The 24,668-nt window shown below is 34.0% G+C and overlaps 4 protein-coding genes and 2 pseudogenes across 4 annotated transcripts in view; 5 read left to right on the top strand and 1 right to left on the bottom strand.

Annotated features, from left to right (window-relative positions):
* Window positions 1–3,170, top strand: part of LOC132624609 ((3S,6E)-nerolidol synthase 1-like) — a 28,441-nt gene extending 25,271 nt beyond the window's left edge. The window contains exons 4-5 of the mRNA XM_060339364.1: window positions 1,632–1,893; window positions 2,353–3,170. Of these exons, the coding sequence (XP_060195347.1) occupies window positions 1,632–1,893; window positions 2,353–2,729 (639 nt within the window). The 3' untranslated portion in view covers window positions 2,730–3,170. The remainder of the gene's footprint in view (window positions 1–1,631; window positions 1,894–2,352) is intronic.
* Window positions 3,171–3,299: 129 nt separating this feature from the next.
* On the top strand, window positions 3,300–4,891 carry LOC132624608 ((3S,6E)-nerolidol synthase 1-like). Its single transcript, XM_060339363.1, has 5 exons — window positions 3,300–3,403; window positions 3,496–3,634; window positions 3,850–4,104; window positions 4,582–4,779; window positions 4,823–4,891. Exons 1-5 carry the CDS (start codon window positions 3,300–3,302, stop codon window positions 4,889–4,891), a joined length of 765 nt encoding a protein of 254 aa, XP_060195346.1.
* A 652-nt stretch (window positions 4,892–5,543) lies between these two features.
* On the top strand, window positions 5,544–7,789 carry LOC132623100 (probable terpene synthase 13; annotated as a pseudogene).
* A 587-nt stretch (window positions 7,790–8,376) lies between these two features.
* Window positions 8,377–10,456, top strand: LOC132623264 ((3S,6E)-nerolidol synthase 1-like; annotated as a pseudogene).
* Window positions 10,457–12,608: 2,152 nt separating this feature from the next.
* Window positions 12,609–17,947, top strand: LOC132624607 ((3S,6E)-nerolidol synthase 1-like). Its single transcript, XM_060339362.1, has 7 exons — window positions 12,609–12,765; window positions 14,494–14,752; window positions 15,210–15,582; window positions 16,034–16,252; window positions 16,342–16,480; window positions 16,686–16,940; window positions 17,460–17,947. Exons 1-7 carry the CDS (start codon window positions 12,724–12,726, stop codon window positions 17,742–17,744), a joined length of 1,572 nt encoding a protein of 523 aa, XP_060195345.1. The 5' UTR covers window positions 12,609–12,723; the 3' UTR covers window positions 17,745–17,947.
* A 4,957-nt stretch (window positions 17,948–22,904) lies between these two features.
* On the bottom strand, window positions 22,905–24,326 carry LOC132622916 (small ribosomal subunit protein mS78 (rPPR3a)-like). Its single transcript, XM_060337603.1, has one exon. It carries the CDS (start codon window positions 24,210–24,212, stop codon window positions 23,079–23,081), a length of 1,134 nt encoding a protein of 377 aa, XP_060193586.1. The 5' UTR covers window positions 24,213–24,326; the 3' UTR covers window positions 22,905–23,078.
* Between the last annotated feature and the right edge of the window lie 342 nt (window positions 24,327–24,668).

The raw sequence follows: 24,668 nt of genomic DNA, 5'->3' as shown, positions 1-24,668 counted from the left end.
GGATTCTTAGAGGGTGTTTGACTAAGTTTATAAGCTGGTCAAACTAATTTATAAGTATTTTTCAGCTTATCTCTACATTTGGTAAAAATAAAAGTGCTTATAAGTCAAGTGCTTATAAGTTAAAATAAGTCATAAGTCATAAGTTGGTCTCTCCCAACTTATTATTTTTCAGCTTATAAACACTCTTAGTTTAACCAAGATTTTACTATTCTATCCTAATATTATTTTGTAATTCCTAGAATATTTTACTTAAATAAAACCCCTAACCCTCTGCATCAAGTCACTCCCTTACCATCTTCAAGACATCTCTGCAAATACAACAATTTCTGTCGGCCATCACCAGAATATAACAAGATTCTGAAGCTCTTTTGCATAAAAAGCAATTGTACGAATTGATTTTGGTGACAAACTTTTATCCACGTGGACATTATGCTGGAACCATCTTGCACATTATGTTGGAACCATCTTGCACATTATGTCTACATTATGTTTGGAACCATCTTGCACATTATGAAAATTTAAAATAAATAATTTGAAGTACTCCTTAGATGTGTTATTTTTCCCAAACTGCAAACCTTCAAATTTGATACCCATCTATCGTCTGCATATCTATTCAAGCTAAGGTAGTCAATGATAGTCCACATAATGTGCATGATGGTTCCAACAGCTACGTTACAAAAGTTCTATCTAAAAACAAAAAAATTGTGTTAAATACATTTCAGGCCTCTTATTGATATTTAACTTTAGGCCACATAATTGAGCCGCCCCTGCCAGAGTTGTTCATTTTACGTACAAACAAATACTACGAACAGATGAACTGTATGAGATAGCATTATTTCTGGTAGAGTACATTAACGATTCAATAATACTGCTTTTGAGATGCATCAGAAAAATGTGCCAAAAAAAAAAAAACTACGTACATCTCGTTCAACTTAGACATCACACTGTTCAGGTAGTGTCGACCACACATTGATTAAATAGAATCATTTTTAATACTTGTAGCTTCCTATAAATTGGAATGCCAGAGATTATTTTATTTCAACAGCTCAATAAATAGAATCACTTATTTCCCATAAAACAAAGCTCTGCAATACAATGTCCTTAACGAGAAGGTATATTAGATCAATTTAAAATTGTGTATCCCTGATATTGTTTATGAAAATTAATATTGTATATTTCTCTTTACGAGTCAGTTTGAATTACATACTCTCACAGAGTAAAAAGTTACAACAATAATATCAGTATAACTTGGCTGGTTCTAGTAGACTATTACTTTATTTTTTAAAATTATTGTATCGATTTAGCATGAAAAGTACACACTATTGTAGATCAATTAAACTTGATAGTGTACAAATTATTTAAAGTCACTGCAGGGGGATACAATGTTACGGTACCAAATTTATTTGAACTCATTACTTTCAATTAAGGCCTAAGGGCATAGGTCTATGTGTAAAAATTCACTAAAATTACAACAAATAATATATCCGAAGCCATAATTTTAAAATACTGTGAAGTCAATACTTAAAACCTTAAAGATTGAAACCATAGAGCTTAAATCCCAAATCTGCTTCTAATCATCAATGCCCTGAAAATTAACTATTCTTTTGATTGCATGGCATTCTATTTGACAGGACGTGAAATATGCAAAGAAGGTCGAGCAACTTGAGAAATATCTAGACATCGTCAAAGAACAAAATCAATTACAAGCTTTGGTGATCATAGATGTCATTCAGCAACTTAGCCTCGACCACCTTTTCCACCAGCAAATTCAATTGATTCTTGAGCAACAATATCTGAAAACTAAAACCGCTCATTTCTATCGTCATTCTGATCTTTATGAGGTTTCACTTCGTTTTCGACTATTAAGACAAGAGGGTTACAATGTCCCTGCAGGTGATTATGTTTCAACCTTTTGTCATGCTTTAATTAACTTTCAAAAATCTTCTCAAAAGAACTTTTGAGTATATTTATTTAGATTTAAAATGTATACATTGATAGTGTCAAAAAAAGTTCTTGTGGCAGTTTGTTAGTTATTCTTTTATCAGGCTACCAATTAGTAATGTTCATCATAAGAATTTACTCCTAAGTACCTTATAAGTGACTTGATTTTGAAAATGTTTTTTTACCCAGTAATGTTTAGAAATTAAACTCTTATTTAAGAATGTAAGTTTCATATATACACAGATTGTGTTAAAAAAAAAAATTACACCACTATATTTTCCAAGTTACCATATCAGATTTGATATAACGAGTTAAACCTTGTTGTACATCAACACAATCTAATTATGTGAAAAATCTATACACGATCGGTGCGTAAATTGTTGACTGATTATTTAAACATGTAATATACAGAGGTGTTCAACAACTTCAAAAGAGAGAATGAATCTTTTCAGGATGAATTAAGACAAGATTTGAAGGGATTGGTGGCCTTGCATGAAGCCACTCATCTCATTATTAAAGGAGAAGGCATACTAGTTGAAGCTGCTCAATTTAGTGGTGAGTGTCTAATAAGAAATATGGTGTACTTAGATGATAATCAGTCCAATATGGCTCGTCAAACATTGCAACATCCAATCCACAAAAACTTGCCAAGGTATTCCATAAGGAGCTCTCTTGAAGAATTTCAAGTGGGAGATGAATGGGAAGCTATGCTCAAAGATCTCGCATTCATCGAATTTGGGAAACTGCAATCCATTTACAAAGAAGAAAAAAGTCAAGTTTTGAACTAAGTTTAATGTGCTTTTTCTTTTTAACTTGTTGTCAGCTCATAAAAGAATCTTTTAAATATTTTTTTTAAAGCCAACTTGTAATAATGGACCAATATTGCTTATACAAAATCCTGCGTGGACAGTGTGTTGTCGCTTCTTATTAGGGACGAGCTATACCAAGTACTCTTGTCTAAGGGGAGTCAATTGACACTCATTCATCGAAAAATTATATTTGTGTAGATATGCCAATATTGTTTTTAGAAAGGGGAAAAAGAGCTTGTACCTACCTCCCTTTGAACTACAATATATCCTATCCACACCCCTTTATCATGTGTGTTTGTGAGAGCAGTTTGTGCTAGCGTTTTGGGCGCTCACCTTATGGTTCTCAGTCCTCTTTCACCGAGATTCCTTTTAAATACTTATAAACTAGTATATATATGTTGAATCTCCTTGACTTTTATCTTTGTCAATATTAGATGGTGGAAGGAACTTTCGGTGACACAAGACTTGAAGCTTGCTAGAAGCCAACCACTTAAATGGTACATGTGGTCCATCGGAGCTCTGTCGGGTCCAAGAATGTCAAAGGAATGAATGGAGATAATAAAACCAATCTTTGTTGTCTATTTAGTAGATGATATTTTTGATGTTTATGGTACACTCCCCGAACTCACACTATTCACTGAAGCTGTCAATAGGTACACCTCAAAACCATCTTAAACATAATGTCCTTTATTTGTTTAGATTTGCGAATTCCATTTTCATTTTCCCTTTTTTTTTTCTCCCTTAGGTGGGAAATCTCTGCTGTTGAGCAACTACCGAACTACATGAGGACGTGTTTCATGACTTTATATGAAACCACAGAAAATATTGGGTGTGTACTGTATAAAGAGCATGGATGGAACCCTATCGACCACTTGAGAAAAGTTGTATGACACTAGTAGCACTTTACTAATTGTGTTGAAAGCTTAATTTCTATACACTGATATTGTACATGATCTTTTTGTACTATATATCAAGGCAAATAACTGGCATACTACAAGAGACTACAAGAAGTTAAACTACAACATAAAAAAGTTACATTGTCAATGTATGTGAGTTAAATCTAATAGTAGAATTTAACTTGATTTATTTACTGTCGCAGTGGGCAAATTTGTGCAATGCATTTCTGGAGGAAGCAAAATGGTTTAACAGTGGAGATATGCCAGTGGCAGAGGAGTACTTGAAGAATGGGATAGTAAGTTCGGGGGTGCCTATGGTGCTTATCAACCTTTACTTTCTCTTGGGTCATGAAGCAACTAAAGATTCTTCATCATCAGATGTCTTCGCTAATATTGAAGGCATTATATCTTCCATTGCCCAAATTCTTCGTCTTTTGGATGATCTCGGAAATGCTGAGGTAAAAAGATAGTAATGGTTTCCGATTTGAAAAGATTGTTTTGCAGTTCACCCACCCCACTCCAAAGAGATCAGCAGTGGCTATTCACTTACTTCCACGTAACTTGAACTTCGGATATACCGATCATTAAGTGTAATGGCATAAGCAGGATTTTATGTCACCGGTAGTCTATTGTCACGATTCGACTTATAAGTTAGTTTGAGTCTAAATGCCTAGAATTTTATTTGATTTGATGCTTTACTTCCTGTCGCAAATTTATACTTAATATCTACTCCTTTCATTTTAAACCCTATTGTAAATATTGTTTTCTAGGAAAAGTAATAATGTACACACACATACATAGACGAAAATCTTTTTTGTCAAGGGGTCTCTACGAGTACTGATTAAGTGGAGGTGTCTCACCGAACCAGTTATGGGTTAATCATCCAAGAGTGTTCTCCAACTTTTATTCTAATACGTAGTTTTAATTTTTGGAAGCATAAGCAGCAAGAAGGGCATGATGGATCATATGTAGAGTACTTGATGGAAGAACAACAGGGCTTAACTAATGAAGATGCAAGGAAACATGTTTTGGACATGGTTTCAAACACATGGAAAGATGTCAATAAACAGTGCCTCTCACCAAGTGCAATTCCATTGTCTTTTCAAAAGGCTTGTCTCAACGTGGCCAGAATGGTACCTATGATGTATATTTATGATGACAATTATTGTTTTCCAGTCCCAGCAGAGCATATCAAGTCAATATTTTGTGACATGGACTGAGACTCTCGATTGGGCACATCATTGAGTTCTGTGGCTGCCTGAAAAATCTTATCTATAGGAGTATCTTTTTTTTTTTGAAACTGGTAAGGTTGAAAAAACATTAGGGCATCTATTTTCCTTAAGTATAGCACGAATAATCGACACTGCCATTGGGTTTTCACTTTAGTTACTTTCTGCATTCTAATAAGAATTGCAGAGGTATTGATCAAGTTCCCTTCCACTTTATTTATTTCCCTTTTCTGTACAATTTTCGACAACCTTTAGGTGATTGTTTAAAAAAAAAAAAAAGTAGATGAATTCTTAAGTTCTGAATTTATTAAATCAATAGAATTCTCATATATATATTCACGATTAAAATCTGAATTGATGGAGAGAAATCCTCAGAATTTTTCACGACAAATTAAAAAGTATACCCCCCGCCATTTCATTTTCAAGATATTAATTAAGAATAAAAGGGGTAGAACTCCGGGTATTTATATAAAGGATCATTCTTTTTGAGGCCCTTCTCCACCACTGGCAAGGTTAAGAAAGAACAAAGAAAAAAAAGATCATAAGTTTATTATTGCTCCGTTGAAGCTAATGATGACGATGGCAATTAGATTTGAGCTTATATTGCTGAAAATATCACGACCAACCCGTCAAAAGTTGTAGTGGGTTCTTATATAGTCGTTTAATTGTTATTTAATTTTTCCTCTAATGCACTACTGACATAAGATGTTTATTTAGATTTCTGTTTCAGAAAAGTATGTTTACAAACTTTTCTTTTCATCTCTGCGAAAAAAGAGTAGGAGTAATAGTTTAAGGGGAGAAATGAGAATTTTCAAATTTAGACCAGCTGGTCATAAGCTTGCTAGAAGCCAACCACTTAAATGGTACATGTGGTCCATCGGAGCTTTGTCGGGTCCAAGAATGTCGAAGGAACGAATGGAGCTAATAAAACCAATCTCTCTTGTCTATTTAGTAGATGATATTTTTGATGTTTATGGTACACTCCCCGAACTCACACTATTCACTAAAGCTGTCGATAGGTACACCTCAAAACCATCTTAAATATAATGTCCTTTATTTGTTTAGATTTGCGAATTCCATTTTCATATTCCTTTTTTTTTCCTCCCTTAGGTGGGAAATCTCTGCTGTTGAGCAACTACCGAACTATATGAGGACGTGTTTCATGACTTTATATGAGACCACAGAAAATATTGGGTGTGTAGTGTATAAAGAGCATGGATGGAACCCTATCGACCACTTGAGAAAAGCTGTATGACACTAGTAGTACTGTACTAATTGTGTTGAAAGCTTAATTTCTATACACTGATATTGTACATGATCTTTTTGTACTATATATCAAGGCAAATAACTGGCATAATGCAAGAGACTACAAGAAGTTTAACCAAAACATAAAAAAGTTACATTGTCATTATATGTGAGTTAATAATTCTAATAGAATTCAACTTGATTTATTTATCGTCGCAGTGGGCAAATTTGTGCAATGCATTTCTAGAGGAAGCAAAATGGTTTAATAGTGGAGATATGCCTGTGGCAGAGGAGTACTTGAAGAATGGGATAGTAAGCTCAGGGGTGCCTATGGTGCTTATCACCTTTACTTTCTCTTGGGTCATGGAGCAACTAAAGATTCTTCATCATCAGATGTCTTCGCTGATATTGAAGGCATTATATCTTCCATTGCCCAAATTCTTCGTCTTTTGGATGATCTCGGAAATGCTGAGGTAAAAAGATAGTAATGGTTTCCGATTTGAAAATATTGTTTTGCGGTTCACCCACCCCACTCCAAAGAGATCAGCAATAGCTTTTCACTTACTTCCACGAATCTTGAACTTCAGATATACCTATCATTAAGTGTAATGGCATAAGCAGGATTTTATGTCACCGGTAGACTATTGTCACGATTCAACTTATAAGTTAGTTTGAGTCTAAATGCCTAGAATTATACTCCCTCCGTTTCAATTTATATGAACTCATTTAACTGGGCACGACATTTAAGAAAGAGAGAAGACTTTTGAAACTTGTGGTTCAAAATAAGCCTTGAAAATTTGTGTGGCTGTAAATCATTCATAAAGTGAATTTGTTTCCAAATTAGGAAAGAGGTCATTCATTTTGGCACGGACTAAAAAGGAAATAGGTTCAAACAAATTGAAACAGAGGGAGTATTTGTTTTGATGCTTTACTTCCTGTCGCAAATTTATACTTAAAATCTACTCCTTTCATTTTAAACCCTATTGTAAACGTACATATTGTTTTCTAGGAAAATTAATAATGTACACACACATACATAGAGGAAAATCTTTTTGTCAAGGGGTCTCTGCTGGTACTGATTAAGTGGAGGCGTCTCACCGAACCAGTTATGGGTTAACCATCCAATAGTGTTCTCCAACTTTTATTCTAATACGTAGTTTTAATTTTTGGAAGCATAAGCATCAAGAAGGGCATGATGGATCATATGTAGAGTACTTGATGGAAGAACAACAGGGCTTAACTAATGAAGGTGCAAGGCAACATGTTTTGGACATGGTTTCAAACACATGGAAAGATGTCAATAAACAGTGCCTCTCACCAAGTGCAATTCCATTGTCTTTTCAAAAGGCTTGTCTCAACGTGGCCAGAATGGTACTTATGATGTATATTTATGATGACAATTATTGTTTTCCAGTCCCAGCAGAGCATATCAAGTCAATATTTTGTGACATGGACTGAGACTCTCGATTGGGCACATCATTGAGTTCTGTGGCTGCCTGAAAAATCTTATCTATAGGAGTATCTTTTTTTTTTTTTGAAACTGGTAAGGTTGAAAAAACATTAGGGCATCTATTTTCCTTAAGTATAGCACGAATAATCGACACTGCCATTGGGTTTTCACTTTAGTTACTTTCTGCATTCTAATAAGAATTGCAGAGGTATTGATCAAGTTCCCTTCCACTTTATTTATTTCCCTTTTCTGTACAATTTTCGACAACCTTTAGGTGATTGTTTAAAAAAAAAAAAAAGTAGATGAATTCTTAAGTTCGGAATTTATTAAATCAATAGAATTCTCATATATATATTCACGATTAAAATCTGAATTGATGGAGAGAAATCCTCAGAAATTTTCACGACAAATTAAAAAGTATACCCCCCCGCCATTTCATTTTCAAGATATTAATTAAGAATAAAAGGGGTAGAACTCCGGGTATTTATATAAAGGATCATTCTTTTTGAGGCCCTTCTCCACCACTGGCAAGGTTAAGAAAGAACAAAGAAAAAAAAGATCATAAGTTTATTATTGCTCCGTTGAAGCTAATGATGACGATGGCAATTAGATTTGAGCTTATATTGCTGAAAATATCACGACCAACCCGTCAAAAGTTGTAGTGGGTTCTTATATAGTCGTTTAATTGTTATTTAATTTTTCCTCTAATGCACTACTGACATAAGATGTTTATTTAGATTTCTGTTTCAGAAAAGTATGTTTACAAACTTTTCTTTTCATCTCTGCGAAAAAAGAGTAGGAGTAATAGTTTAAGGGGAGAAATGAGAATTTTCAAATTTAGACCAGCTGGTCATAAGCTTGCTAGAAGCCAACCACTTAAATGGTACATGTGGTCCATCGGAGCTTTGTCGGGTCCAAGAATGTCGAAGGAACGAATGGAGCTAATAAAACCAATCTCTCTTGTCTATTTAGTAGATGATATTTTTGATGTTTATGGTACACTCCCCGAACTCACACTATTCACTGAAGCTGTCAATAGGTACACCTCAAAACCATCTTAAATATAATGTCCTTTATTTGTTTAGATTTGCGAATTCCATTTTCATTTTCCTTTATTTTTTCCTCCCTTAGGTGGGAAATCTCTGCTGTTGAGCAACTACCGAACTATATGAGGACGTGTTTCATGACTTTATATGAGAACACAGAAAATATTGGGTGTGTAGTGTATAAAGAGCATGGATGGAACCCTATCGACCACTTGAGAAAAGCTGTATGACACTAGTAGTACTGTACTAATTGTGTTGAAAGCTTAATTTCTATACACTGATATTGTACATGATCTTTTTGTACTATATATCAAGGCAAATAACTGGCATAATGCAAGAGACTACAAGAAGTTTAACCAAAACATAAAAAAGTTACATTGTCATTGTATGTGAGTTAATAAATTTAATAGAATTCAACTTGATTTATTTATCGTCGCAGTGGGCAAATTTGTGCAATGCATTTCTAGAGGAAGCAAAATGGTTTAATAGTGGAGATATGCCTGTGGCAGAGGAGTACTTGAAGAATGGGATAGTAAGCTCAGGGGTGCCTATGGTGCTTATCACCTTTACTTTCTCTTGGGTCATGGAGCAACTAAAGATTCTTCATCATCAGATGTCTTCGCTGATATTGAAGGCATTATATCTTCCATTGCCCAAATTCTTCGTCTTTTGGATGATCTCGGAAATGCTGAGGTAAAAAGATAGTAATGGTTTCCGATTTGAAAATATTGTTTTGCGGTTCACCCACCCCACTCCAAAGAGATCAGCAATAGCTTTTCACTTACTTCCACGAATCTTGAACTTCGGATATACCTATCATTAAGTGTAATGGCATAAGCAGGATTTTATGTCACCGGTAGACTATTGTCACGATTCAACTTATAAGTTAGTTTGAGTCTAAATGCCTAGAATTATACTCCCTCCGTTTCAATTTATATGAACTAATTTAACTGGGCACGCCATTTAAGAAAGAGAGAAGACTTTTGAAACTTGTGGTTCAAAATAAGCCTTGAAAATTTGTGTGGCTGTAAATCATTCATAAAGTGAATTTGTTTCCAAATTAGGAAAGAGGTCATTCATTTTGGCACGGACTAAAAAGGAAATAGGTTCAAACAAATTGAAACAGAGGGAGTATTTGTTTTGATGCTTTACTTCCTGTCGCAAATTTATACTTAAAATCTACTCCTTTCATTTTAAACCCTATTGTAAACGTACATATTGTTTTCTAGGAAAAGTAATAATGTACACACACATACATAGAGGAAAATCTTTTTGTCAAGGGGTCTCTGCTGGTACTGATTAAGTGGAGGCGTCTCACCGAACCAGTTATGGGTTAACCATCCAATAGTGTTCTCCAACTTTTATTCTAATACGTAGTTTTAATTTTTGGAAGCATAAGCAGCAAGAAGGGCATGATGGATCATATGTAGAGTACTTGATGGAAGAACAACAGGGCTTAACTAATGAAGGTGCAAGGCAACATGTTTTGGACATGGTTTCAAACACATGGAAAGATGTCAATAAACAGTGCCTCTCACCAAGTGCAATTCCATTGTCTTTTCAAAAGGCTTGTCTCAACGTGGCCAGAATGGTACCTATGATGTATATTTATGATGACAATTATTGTTTTCCAGTCCCAGCAGAGCATATCAAGTCAATATTTTGTGGCATGGACTGAGACTCTCGATTGGGCACATCATTGAGTTCTGTGGCTACCTGAAAAATCTTATCTATAGGAGTATCTTTTTTTTTTTTTGAAACTGGTAAGGTTGAAAAAACATTAGGGCATCTATTTTCCTTAAGTATAGCACGAATAATCGACACTGCCATTGGGTTTTCACTTTAGTTACTTTCTGCATTCTAATAAGAATTGCAGAGGTATTGATCAAGTTCCCTTCCACTTTATTTATTTCCCTTTTCTGTACAATTTTCGACAACCTTTAGGTGATTGTTTAAAAAAAAAAAAAGTAGATGAATTCTTAAGTTCTGAATTTATTAAATCAATAGAATTCTCATATATATATTCACGATTAAAATCTGAATTGATGGAGAGAAATCCTCAGAATTTTTCACGACAAATTAAAAAGTATACCCCCCGCCATTTCATTTTCAAGATATTAATTAAGAATAAAAGGGGTAGAACTCCGGGTATTTATATAAAGGATCATTCTTTTTGAGGCCCTTCTCCACCACTGACAAGGTTAAGAAAGAACAAAGAAAAAAAAGATCATAAGTTTATTATTGCTCCGTTGAAGCTAATGATGACGATGGCAATTAGATTTGAGCTTATATTGCTGAAAATATCACGACCAACCCGTCAAAAGTTGTAGTGGGTTCTTATATAGTCGTTTAATTGTTATTTAATTTTTCCTCTAATGCACTACTGACATAAGATGTTTATTTAGATTTCTGTTTCAGAAAAGTATGTTTACAAACTTTTCTTTTCATCTCTGCGAAAAAAGAGTAGGAGTAATAGTTTAAGGGGAGAAATGAGAATTTTCAAATTTAGACCAGCTGGTCATAAGTCATAACATGCGTCATAGTATGGACAAAATATACTTAAATCCTCCAAATTTTTCTACTATTGTTTAGTTGTGTGATAATTATTTCCTCCATCTTAAAAGTCTCTGTTAGTGAGACCAGCCCCAGTTAAAAGCATGGATAATACTATAATGTGGAGGGTTTAACATGGTCTAAAATTTTAAATAGATCTATCCAAGAATATATTTGAATCCCGCTCGACTCAGATGGTTTATTTGGGATGTACTTCAAGAAGTTTAAGTGATGAGCGTCTAGTAAGAAATATGATATATTTCATTAGTAATGGTTCGAATTTCACAGTATATTCTTCTACCAACTTGGTTCTTTGCCTCAAATTACGAAACATGATGAAAATATTTTTTTTATAATTATCAGGACATAAAAGATATTTAAGGGGCGTATATATATATGATAAGTTGAGGGGTCAAAGTGAATATATTAATAATTGAAGAGGGCTAATGGAAATATGAAAATTTTAGGAGTAAAAATGACAAGATTAAAAATTAAAGGACAAGAACGGAAATGTACAAAAATAAATGGACACAATGTTACCAATAGAATTTAAATTTTATACAATCAGGTCATTTAAAATTTAATTCTATGTTATTCTATTTAATAAGCATTCATTTTCTCATTTAAAGGCTTTAGGCTGATTTATTCTTATAAGGATTCTTATTCTTGTATATATATACATTGTATCAATCTTATTTTTCCACTTCAGAATAAAATTGAATTATTTCAAATGTATGAGACTATTTTGGCATGTCCATAGTTATAATTTTTTAATTCCAAATAAGTCTCTGCTTATCAAATTTGAAGGTTTGAAGTTTGGGAAAATTAACACATCTAAGGAGTACTTCCAAATCTTTATTTTAAGTTTTCATTCACATAATTTTCATTTTTTTAAGTGATTATTTTCAAACATAACTTCAATTTCCAAATACTTTTTATAAGTTGCAACATTTTTTTTTTTAAACTTCAACTAAATCATGTCCAGATGGCTACTTAGTGGCAGTTATTGAGATGATTAAACAATTTGAATTTCAAAAAGCACTACTTTAACTTTGAATATTTCCTTAAAACATTATTAAATTTGGATGAGCAAAATTAGCGAATACCTCATTTTGGTAGAAGCTAAGGTAGTCAATGATAGTCAACATAATGTGTAAGATGGTTTGAACAGCTACGTTATAAAAGTTCTATCTAAAAACAAAAAAAATGAGTTAAATGCATTTTATGCCTCTTATTGATATTTAACTTTAGGCCACATCATTGAGCCGGCCCCGCCACGGTTGTTCATTTTACGTACAAGCAAATACTATGAACAGATGAACTGTATGAGATAGCTTATTTCTAGAATAGTACATCAATGATTCAATAATACTGTTTTTGAGATGCATCAAAAAAATGTGCCAAAAAAAAACCTACGTACATCTCTTTCAACTTAAATTGTATCTTTTTTAACACTTCAAGCTTCCTATAAATTGGAATGCCAGAGATTATTTTATTCCAACAGCTAAATAGATAGTACCACTTATTTCCCATAAAAGAAAGTTCTGCAATACAATGTCGCCTGTTTTCAACAATCCAAATGTCATTAACGAGAAGGTATATTAGATCAATTTAAAATTGTGTATCCCTGGTCTTGTTTAAAAAAATTATTGGATATTTCTCTTTATGAGTTGGATTAAGTTACATACTCTCACCGAGAAAAAGTTACTACAATAATATCAGTGCAATTTGGCTGGTTGTAGTAGACTATTTTTTTTATTTATTTTTTAAGGTCAAACTCATCGATAGCCAGCTATGGTCGTCCGTATTTTTCACTTGAACATCTCAATTAACCCTTGTTTCATTTAGACACCTGAACTTGAGTTAAAATATTTTATTGAACACTTTTTGTTGATGTGGCACTGTGCGTGTATTTCACCCTTTTGTGGAGCGTGAAACACAACATTTTTCTATTTTTTAAAAAAATTTCTTTCTTTTTCATCTTCTTCCTACCTCCTACCACTTTCTTCACCCTTTCTCTTCATCTACTCTCTCGCTGCTACCACCGGATCCATCACTTCTCCGTCATTTCCCTCTTCACCCACCACAAGAACCACCAAATCTCCACCCTTCTAAACCATATGTGACAACAAATATATAAAATAAATTTAGGTCCAAAATAATTTTCGATGGAACTTCATTTTTTCCGATTGAGCATGATTTAAAGAAGCAAAACGAAAACAAGGGGTGTGGCAGAGAAAAGCATGGCGTTTTTTGCACATAAAAGACCCAATTGGGTTAAGGATTCAAAATATTGAAAAAAAACCCATCAATATATTCAAGAAAATATAAAGAAATCCAGTTAAAAAATATATAATTTCACCTCTTTAGAAATTAAAATCATCTTAAGGAACCATCAAAGTCACTGTTTCGTCACTTTGGATTAACAAATTGTGATGAAAATCTGAAAACTCCAACTTCAACATCACTATTTTTGACCACCTATTTGCACAAAATGGATTCTTTAATCAAATTGGGCAAAACCCAGTTGGAAAAATGCAATCTTTGATCAAATTGAGAGACCCAGTTGGAAAAATGGAAGCTTTGATCAAATGGTCTGCGTTAGAAAATGGCCTGCGTTAATGGTGGCCTGCTAGTCAAAGAGTGGGTGAGGATGGGGTTTAGAAAATAGGATTTTTTTTAAAAAAAAATAATTAACTAAATTGTTTAAAAATAATTGTTTTACTCGTGTTTTATTTTTTAATAATTATTTTGGATATATACGCCACATGTACTACTTTAATTTGTCAATTTGCCACATTATTAGCGAGTAGGTTATATACACATCACATATTTGGCTGAATGGGTAAAAAGTGTCCAAATGAAACAATTTCGGTCCACCTCAGGTGTCTAATTGGAACAAAGCGTATTTGAGGTGTCTAAGTGAAAAAACTTGACGACCACTAGTGGCCGTTGATGGGTTTGACCTTTTTTTAAAAATTATTGTATCGATTTAGCAAGAAAAGTACACACTATTGTAGATCAATTAAACTGGATAGTGTACAAATTATTTAAAGTCACCAACAGGGGATACAATGTTGCAGTACCAAGTTTATTTGAACTCATTACTTTCAACTAAGGCCTAAGGGCATATGTCTATGCGTAGAAATTCACTATAAAATTACAACAAATAATATATCTAAACCCATAATTTTTAAATATTATGAAGTCAATACTTAAAATCTTAAAATTAAAACTGTAGAGTTTAAAATCCAAATCTGCTTCTAATCATCACTGCCCTGAAAATTAACTATTCTTTTGGTTGCATGGTATTCTATTTGACAGGACGTGAAATATACAAAGGTCGAGCAAGTTGAGAAATATCTAGATATCGTCAACGAACAAAATCAATTACAAGCTTTGGTGATCATAGATGTCATTCAGCAACTTGGCCTCGACCACCTTTTCCACCAGCAAATTCAATTGATTCTTGAGCAACAATATCTAAAAACTAAAACCGCTCATTTCTATCGTCATTCTGATCTTTATGAGGTTTCACTTCGTTTTCGACTATTAAGACAAGAGGGTTACAATGTCCCTGCAGGTGATTATGCTTCAACCTTTTGTCATGCTTTAATTACTTTTCAAAAATCTTCTCAAAAGAACATTTGAGTATATTTATTTAGATTTAAATTGTATACGCTGATAGTGTCAAAAAAAGTTCTTGTGATAGTTTGTTAGTTATTCTTTTATCAGGCTACCAATTAGTAATGTTCAGCATAAGAATTTACTCGTAAATATCTTATAAGTGACTTGATTTTGAAAATGTTTTTTTACCCATTAATGTTTAGAAATTAAACTCTTATTTAAGAATATAAGTTACATATATACACAGATTGTGTTAAAAAAAAAATACACCACTATATGTTCTAAGTTACCATATCAGATTTGATATAACGAGTTACACCTTATTGTACATCAACAAAATCTAATTATGTGAAATATCTATACACGATCGGTGCGTAAATTGTTGATTGATTATTGAAACACGTAATATACAGAGGTGTTCAACAACTTCAAAGGAGAGAATGAATCTTTTCAAGATGAATTAAGACAAGATTTGAAGGGATTGATGGCCTTGCATGAAGCCACTCATCTCAGTATTAAAGGAGAAGGCATACTAGTTGAAGCTGCTCAATTTAGTGGTGAGTGTCTAACAAGAAATATGGTGTACTTAGATGATAATCAATCCAAAATGGCTCGTCAAACATTGCAACATCCTATCCACAAAAACTTGCCAAGGTATTCCATAAGGAGCTCTCTTGAAGAATTTCAAGTGGGAGATGAATGGGAAGCTACGCTCAAAGATCTCGCATTCATCGAATTTGGGAAACTGCAATCCGTTTACAAAGAAGAAAAACGTCAAGTTCTAAAGTAAGTTTAATGTGCTTTTTCTTTTTAACTTGCTGTCAGCTCGTAAAGAATCTTTTTAATTTTTTTTTAAAGCCAACTTGTAATAATGGACCAATATTGCATATACAAACTCATGTGTGGACATTGTGTTGTCGCTTGTTATCAGGGACGAGCTATACCAAGTACACTTGTCTAAGGGGAGTCAATTGACACTCATTCGTCAAAAATTTATGTTTGTGTAGATATGCCAATTTTTTTTAGAAAGTACCTAACTCCCTTTGAACTGCAATATATTCTATCCACACCCCTTTATCATGTGTGTTTGTGGGAGTAGTGTATGCTAGTGTTTTGGCGCTTGTCTTATGGTTCGCAGTCCTCTTTTGCCGAGATGCCTTTTAAATACATATATATATATATATATATATATATATATATGTTGAATCTCCTTGACTTTTATCTCTGTCAATATTAGATGGTGGAACGAACTTTCGGTGACACAAGACTTGAAGCTTGCTAGAAGCCAACCACTTAAATGGTACATGTGGTCCATCGGAGCTCTGTCGGATCCAAGAATGTCGAAGGAACGAATGGAGCTAATAAAACCAATCTCTCTTGTCTATTTAGTAGATGATATTTTTGATGTTTATGGTAAACTCCCCGAACTCACACTATTCACTGAAGTTGTGAATAGGTACACCTCAAAACCATCTTAAACATAATGTCCTTTATTTGTTTAGATTTGCGAATTCCATTTTCATTTTCCTTTTTTTTCTCCCTCAGGTGGGAAATCTCTACTGTTGAGCAACTACCGAACTACATGAGGACGTGTTTCATGACTTTATATGAAACCACAGAAAATATTGGATGTGTAGTGTATAAAGAGCATGGATGGAACCCTATCGACTACTTGAGAAAAGCTGTATGACACTAGTACCACTTTACTAATTGTGTTGAAAGCTTAATTTCTATACACTGATATTGTACATGATCTTTTTGTACTATATATCAAGGCAAATAACTGGCATACTACAAGATGTTAAACTACAACATAAAAAAGTTACATTGTCAATGTATGTGAGTTAAATCTAATAGTAGAATTTAACTTGATTTATTTACTGTCGCAGTGGGCAAATTTGTGCAATGCATTTCTGGAGGAAGCAAAATGGTTTAATAGTGGAGATATGCCTGTGGTAGAGGAGTACTTGAAGAATGGGATAGTAAGTTCGGGGGTGCCTATGGTGCTTATCAACCTTTACTTTCTCTTGGGTCATGCAGCAACTAAAGATTCTTCATCATCAGATGTCTTCGCTGATATTGAAGGCATTATATCTTCCATTGCCCAAATTCTTCGTCTTTTGGATGATCTCGGAAATGCTGAGGTAAAAAGATAGTAATGATTTCCGATTTGAAAATGTTGTCTTGCGGTTCACCCACCCCACTCCAAAGAGATCAGCAGTGGCTTTTCACTTACTTCCACGTATCTTGAACTTTGGATATACCTATCGTTAAGTGTAATGGCATAAGCAGGATTTTATGTCACCGGTAGTCTATTGTCACGATTCGACTTATAAGTTAGTTTGAGTCTAAATGCCTAGAATTATATTTGTTAGTTTGAGTCTAAATGCCTAGAATTATATTTGTTTTGATGCATTATTTCCTGTCGCGAATTTATACTTAATATCTATTCCTATTATTTTTAAACCCTATTGTAAATGTACATATTGTTTTCTAGGAAAGTAATAATGTATACACACATACATAGAGGAAAATCTTTTTGTCAAGGGTCTCTGCTAGTACTGATTAAGTGGAGGCGTCTCACCAACTGAGTCAGTTATGGGTTAACCATCCAATAGTGTTCTCCAACTGTTATTCTAATACGTAGTTTTACTTTTTGGTAGGACGAACAGCAAGAAGGGCAGGATGGATCGTATGTAGAGTACTTGATGGAAGAAGAACAGGGCTTAACTTATGAAGATGCAAGGCAACATGTTTTGGACATGGTTTCAAACGCATGGAAAGATGTCAATAAACAGTGCCTCACACCAAGTGCAATTCCATTGTCTTTTCAAAAGGCTTGTCTCAACGTGGCCAGAATGGTTCCTATGATGTATATTTATGATGAGAATCATTGTCTTCCTGTCCTAGAAAAGCATATCAAGTCAATATTTTGTGACATGGACTGAGACTCGCGATTGGGCACATCATTGAGTTCTATGGCTGCATGAAAAATCTTATCTACCATTCGAGGATAAAGAGTGTCAGACAGTAGGAGTATCTATTTTCCTAAGTATAGCAAAAATAATTGATATATCCATTTGGTGTTCACTTAACTTAGTTTTATTAACATCAATAATACTTTGGGCATATGTTCTCTTCTCCACTGTAATATGATTTGCACCTACTGATCGAGTCCCTTTCCACTCCGTGTGCTTTCTGTATAATTTTAGACAACCTTTAGGTGATTGTTTAAAAAAGAAAATAGTTGAACGCTTCAGTTTTGAACATATTAAATCAAGACACTTATATACATGTTCAATCGTTCATGATAGAGAGAAATCTTTAGAATTTTTCATGACAAATTAGAAAGTATTATCCCCCCCCCCCCCCCCCCCCCCCCAATTTCATTTTTAAGATGTTAGTTAAGAGTAAAAGATCTCTCTACGTCGCAAGGTAGGGATAAGGTCTGCGTACACTTTACTCTTTCCAGACCCACTAATGGATTATATTGGGTACGTTGTTGTTATAGTTAAGAATAAAAGATATTACTCGGGTATTTATACAAAGGATCATTGTTTTTGAGGCCCTTCTCAACCACTGGCAAGGTTTAACAAAGAATTAAAAAAGAAAGAACATAAGTTTATTGTTCTTGCATTGAAATTAATGATGCCGATGTTAGATCAACAATGAAATTTGAGTTTTTATCGTAGCAGGCGATTTGTACAATGCACATTAACTAGAGGATGCAAAGAGGTCTACCACTGGAAATTGCTATATATTTTGAAGAATGAATTTATAAGTTCCAAGGTAAACCCGTCAACCGGTTCGGTTAAACCGGCTAAAACCAGTAACCGGATCGGTAAAACCGGAACCGGTTAACCGGTTCCGCGTAACCGTTTAATTATTACCGATCCGGTTCCGATTTTTTTGAAACTGGAACCGGTTAAACCGGTAAAAATTAACCGGTAAAATAAAAAAAAATTATAGCCGTTGGCCTTGGGCCTTTGTCCGTTAATGGACCGTTGGCAACGGTCCATTTGCAAAAATGGTCGTTGCCAAACGGTCATAAAATTAATTTTTGGCCCCCCATGGGCCGTTGCCAAACGGTCATAAAATTAATTTTTGGCCCCCCAACCCCCAAACTTTTTTTTAACACTTTAACCCATCCCCCACCCCTATATAAACCCTTCTTTATTTTCATTTTAATTCACACTAATTCACTCTTCTTCTCTTTCTCTCAAATCTCAATCTCTCAATTATAGTTACTTTGCATTAATTAGCCACAAAATCTTATTATAGTTTCAACTTTCAATTATTAATTTTGCAACAATAATACTGTTGGTCGAGTTGGTGATTTTGCAACAATCCGAAGTAGCTTTGGTGGATTTGCAATTCTAGCCGCCTTCATTTTGTTGGAAATTAATCCGGCAATTTGGTATCTTCGTTCCAACTCTATCTTTATTTTTCGCAATTTAATTCTAGTAATTTATTTTCGCAATTTAATTTACGCAATTTAATTTGTTGTAATTTATTTGATTGTGATTTAAATTAATTCTATTTAATAATGTCAAAGAGATTAAGACGTGGTGCCGGTAGTAGTAGTTGTATTGTTAGGGGTGGGCTTAATGATGAAACATTTGTGGAAGAAACACCTAATTTAGGTATTGATGTTGGTGGAAATAATCCACTTTTAGGTCATGAGGCAATGCAACAACATTTTCCCGACACTTTTAATGAAGATGATGATGATGATTAAACACAACCCCCCGAAAATCGCATAGGAGATACATGTCCTGCACAATCACATACACAAGACAAACCGCCTAGAACTCGTAAGCCAACAGCTAAAGTTTGGAAATTTATGACTAAGAATAGGGAAAACCAATCAGCTACATGTACCCTATGTGGACAAGTATTTAGTTTTAAGCAAGGAACTGGTAAGGATGGTGGAACGGGTACACTAAATGGTCATATGAGAACCAAACATATGGTTGTTTGGGGAGAGCAAACGGGTTCAAATGTGGGGTATTCGAATGACGATAGACCCACGAACCGGTAGAAATTTTAAGTATGACAAGAAAAAAAAGCGTGTAGAAATAACTAAAATGGTAGCTTATGATTGTTTACCATTTTCCTTTCCCTCGAATTTGGGGTTTGTTACTTACATTCAACGTTGTTATAATCCGTTATTTGAGGGTATTCCTAGAAGTACTTGTAGAGCCGATGTTATAGATTTGTTTAAAAAATATATATTTTATTTGCGCCATGTATTTAATTATTTAAATTGCAATGTTTGTCTTACAACTGATTTGGATCTTAGTCTTAACAAGTTAGTTTTTTTTTTTTTTGCTATTACATGTCATTGGGTTGATGACAACTGGGTTATGCAAAAAATAATTATAGCTTTTTTATATGATGAAGGAAAAGGTCGTCACGATGGAAAAAATTTAACGGATTCAATGTCTACTATTATGAGATTTTTTATCATTTATAGAAAAACACCTTGTATTGCTTTAGATAATGCTTCTAATAATACAAAGGCGATAGGTCTTATAAAAAGAGAACTAAACCCTCCGCTAAGAAATATTTTTCATGTAAGATGTAGTTGTCAGAGAAGTGATTAGGCAGGACATGGCGCATTTCATGCTTACGAAGGACATGACCTTAGATAGGAGGGTATGGATGACTCATACTAGGGTAGAAGGATAGTAGGTAGTCGCGTTTATCCTCCCTTAAGAGTAGTTATGTTGTTCTATAGTTTCCTGTCTCTAGATTTCTGCGAGTTTCTGCGAGTATCTGTTGGTTTATAATGGCTTATTTACTTTCATTGTTTTCATTTTCATAGTTATTTATAGCAGTTAATTATTCTTTTACCATGACTTTCTTGCTTTGCTATTCCTTGCTTTCATATTGTTTTTGATACGCTTGATCATATCTAACATTTTGTCTTGTCCTTTTTTTTTCTCATCTCTTGAGCCGAGGGTCTTTCGGAAACAGCCGCCCTACCTTTCAAGGTGGGAGTTAGGTCTGCGTACACTCCACCCTTCCCAGACCCCACATAGTGGGATTATACTGGGCTTGTTGTTGTTGTTGTTGTTGTTGTATGTAGTTGTCACATTTTAAAATTAATTGTTAAAGATGGTCTTGTGCATTTTGAAGATTCTGTTCAAAAAGTTAGAGATGCGGTTGCATTTCTTTTTTGTAATGCTAATAGGGGAAGAATTAGAGATTTTAAGAATGCTTGTGTGGAAAATAACGTTAGACCTAAGAAAATTCAAGTAGAAATTGATACTAGGTGGAACTACACTTACATTATGCTACAACAAGCATATGAGTATAAGATTCTCATACAACAAGTTCACAACAAATATAATACTGATAGTGATGATTGGTTAAATTATTCGCATTGGGAAGATGTTAAAGAATGTGTTGACCTCTTAGAAAATTTTTATAATGCAACTCTTGCTTTTTCTAGACAATTCTATCTCACGGTAACCGGAATTTTAGCCTACTTAGCGGAAATAGCTAGAGTTTTACAAGAGTATAAATATAAACCCGATTATCAAGTGGCTATTTTTGAAATGATAATCAAATTTAAGAAATATTTTTTTCCCATCTCAACTTTATTTATATTGGGTTCTCTTTTAAATCCTTGTTAAAAGTGTCTTATACTAAAAATTTGGTTAGTCAAATTTATACATTTTTAGAAATTGAAGAGGGAGTTCAACCATCTTTAGCTGAAGCCGAACTCGCTATTGATGATGAGTTTAGAAAATTTTTTACTCATCATTCTAGTTTGGAAGAATGTGCTACACCCGTTGCTCCACACCCTATTACTTCTCAGAGCAGCAAGAAGGGCTTGTCGGGTTTAAAAATTTTACATTCACAGCCAACTTCTTCTTATACTACAAACTTTGATGAATATAACTTTTATTTGATGCAGCCAAATGTGGATATCAAGGAACTAGTATCAACCGTGGCTTCGGAGAGCGCATTTAGCAAAGGAAGACAGCAACCATAGACATTCATTATCCGGCTTTAGCTTGCAAGTACTAGTGTGCATTCGCGATTAAGTTAGATCAGAGCGACGCAACCAAAACTTAGAAGTGGAGGAAGGCGAAGAGGAAGAAATTGAAGATTTGATAGCTAGTGGGCCGGACCAAATGGAAGACTTTGAAGATATTTCCATGACCAAATATGATGCGGGGGAAATTAACGAAATGGTTCAAAATTGGTGATTTTATTATTCTACTATTTCTATACAGTCATGTATTATTTGCAAGTTAAAAAAAACTACAACTTGCAAATAAATGATATCCAAGAATGAATAAAATATCCATTGAGCTTTCTTCTATTTACTTGTGTTCATATTTTTGCTTTTATTAAGTTAGGAATATACCTAAAATATACTTAGAATATACTCAAATTAAAAACTAAAAAGTTATATATTTGAAAAATAACTAAAATATACTAAGTATATATATATATATATATAAGTTATATATTGATAAATATACATATATTCTTACTATATTTTAGGTATATGTAGTATAACACTATAACTTAAGCATATATGATATAACTTAATATATATATGTATACACGTATATTCTGTATTAGTCTGTTAGTCAATAAATATTTAAACTTTACTTATTTAAACTTTATTTATAAACTTGTATAACATATGTAAATATACTTATAATATACTAATAAATACTATAATATATATATATATATATATATATATAATACAAAAAATAAAAATAAAAAGGTTTTGGAGACTTTGAACCGGACCGATTCCGGTTTGAGGTTTCAAACCGGTAAACCGGAACAGGTTAAACGGTTCCGGTTTTTTAACCGAAAACCGGCCGGTTCCCTAACCGGTTACCGGTCTGGTTCCGGTTAAACCGGTTGACAGATTTAGTTCAAGGGTGCCCATTGTGCTATAACAAAACTATTTTTAGTTAATAATGTTACTGCCAGGGCTACTAACCATTCTGAGCTGATCTGGAAGCTCTCATGATATCTATATACCTCAGGGCTCAGGCCCAGGAAAAAATTCTTTAAAATAGCCTAATTTCATAAGACTAGTACATTCGATTTGATAGATTTTGTCAGTCAACATGTAATAATGGACCACAATTGCTATAAGCAAAATATTTACATGATCAACTGAAGCATTGACAGATCTTCAATCTTTAAGGGCAATTAATAAAACACATTGACAGATCCTAAAAACATAGTTTCGGAGAGAAAAAAAAAAAAGGTACTGCAAGTAAACTACCACATAAAATGCATAACTATTGAAGCGAAGGCAACGAAAGTATATACCGGTATCGCTTATATGATTTGGCCAGTTTCACCAGCTCCATTGCTTCCTCTAGCTTAGAATGCTCAGCCAAGACATTGACTACCCTCTGCATTGTTGCATTACGAACAGTAACTTTTGAATCCAAAGCTTTCTTACACAGTGCAAGTGCAAAATCAAGATTATCCTTGTCATAAGCGAAATGAATGAGCATTTCAAATGTTGCATTATCCGGATAACGTCCATTTTCCACCATTTTGTCATACCATCCTTTCGCCTCCTCCCAATTCCTATCATCCACATAAATTTTGATCATCGTGTTATAACAGTAAGCATTTGGGATGATATCTTTCTTCCCCATCTCATCAAACAGCTCAATCGCCTCGTTAACCTTGTTATTCTCAACCAATCCTCGTAACCTAACGCTGTAACTCCCCAAGTCAGCAACAACATTCTTCTTTTGCATCAATACCCACAAATCTTCCGCTTCAGAAAATCTTTTACTATCAAGATACGCGTTCAAAAGCGTATTGAAAGTCACTTTATCAGGTTTAATTCCCTGATTTTCCATCTCATCCATTACGCTTACAGCAGAATCCAAAGAATCAGCTTTACATAATGCCTTAATAAAAGTATTATAAGACACTACATCAAGCTTTATCGATAGCTCCTCAGGTAATTCCCGAAACAATTCTCTAGCTGTGTCGTACTTCTCTGCCCTTATGCAGGATTCCAAAAGGGCATTGAAAGAAAAAACAGTTTGCTGACATTTTAGGTTAGGCATTTCGTCGAACAGTTTACGGGCATGTTCATACATTTTTGCTGTACCGTATAAGAGTATAAGACGGGAGACAAAGAACTCATTAGTAATTTCAGGGTATTGCTTTTGGTGCTCAAAAATGCCTTGGATAGCGGAATAATTGTTGTCAAGGCGACGAACGGCGGTTTTATATTTGGAGTGGTGCCCTCGGAATTTAGGAGATTCCGATGATTTTTTGAAGTTGTCAACAATGGTTTGAAGTTGTTGTTTGGATTTTAAGGAGGTTGTTTTAGGCTTGTCAGTTTTGAGCTTGACGGCGAAGAGGCCGTGAAGCCGGCGATAAAGGGATGAACAAGAGGAAGACATGTGAAAAACGGCGTTAAAAGATTCTGGTCATTCAGGTTAAAACCATTTAGGAAACTGGGCCTCTTCTGTATGAAGGCTCCGGTCCAGAGTATGGGTCTTAAATGATCCAGCCTTATTCCTTCAATTTTTAAGGGTCATTTGCACTTTTTTCCCTTTTTGTGCTGGTCTTTAATTTTTGTCACGCATTATAATATACACAAGTTATGCCAACTCTCTTAAATTTTGAAGGGTAAAAATTAAAGAGCAGTCCATCTGAAGGAATACCATGCAATTACTTGAATTTTTAAGGGTAAACAGTTGAAGTGCGCTCAAACTGGCTCAAATGCTACTGTTAAGAAACAAAAAAATATGAAAGCAGTCATTTGAAATTAGAACTCTTGGTATGTCTGAAACTCGGTATTTTAAACTACTAGTGAAAATTTGAAATTCTGGATACACCACTAGTCACAAATACCT

Source organism: Lycium barbarum, chromosome 12 (assembly GCF_019175385.1).
Source record: "Lycium barbarum isolate Lr01 chromosome 12, ASM1917538v2, whole genome shotgun sequence".
Taxonomy (NCBI): Eukaryota; Viridiplantae; Streptophyta; class Magnoliopsida; order Solanales; family Solanaceae; genus Lycium; species Lycium barbarum.
This window is presented reverse-complemented; position numbering and strand designations above follow the sequence as displayed.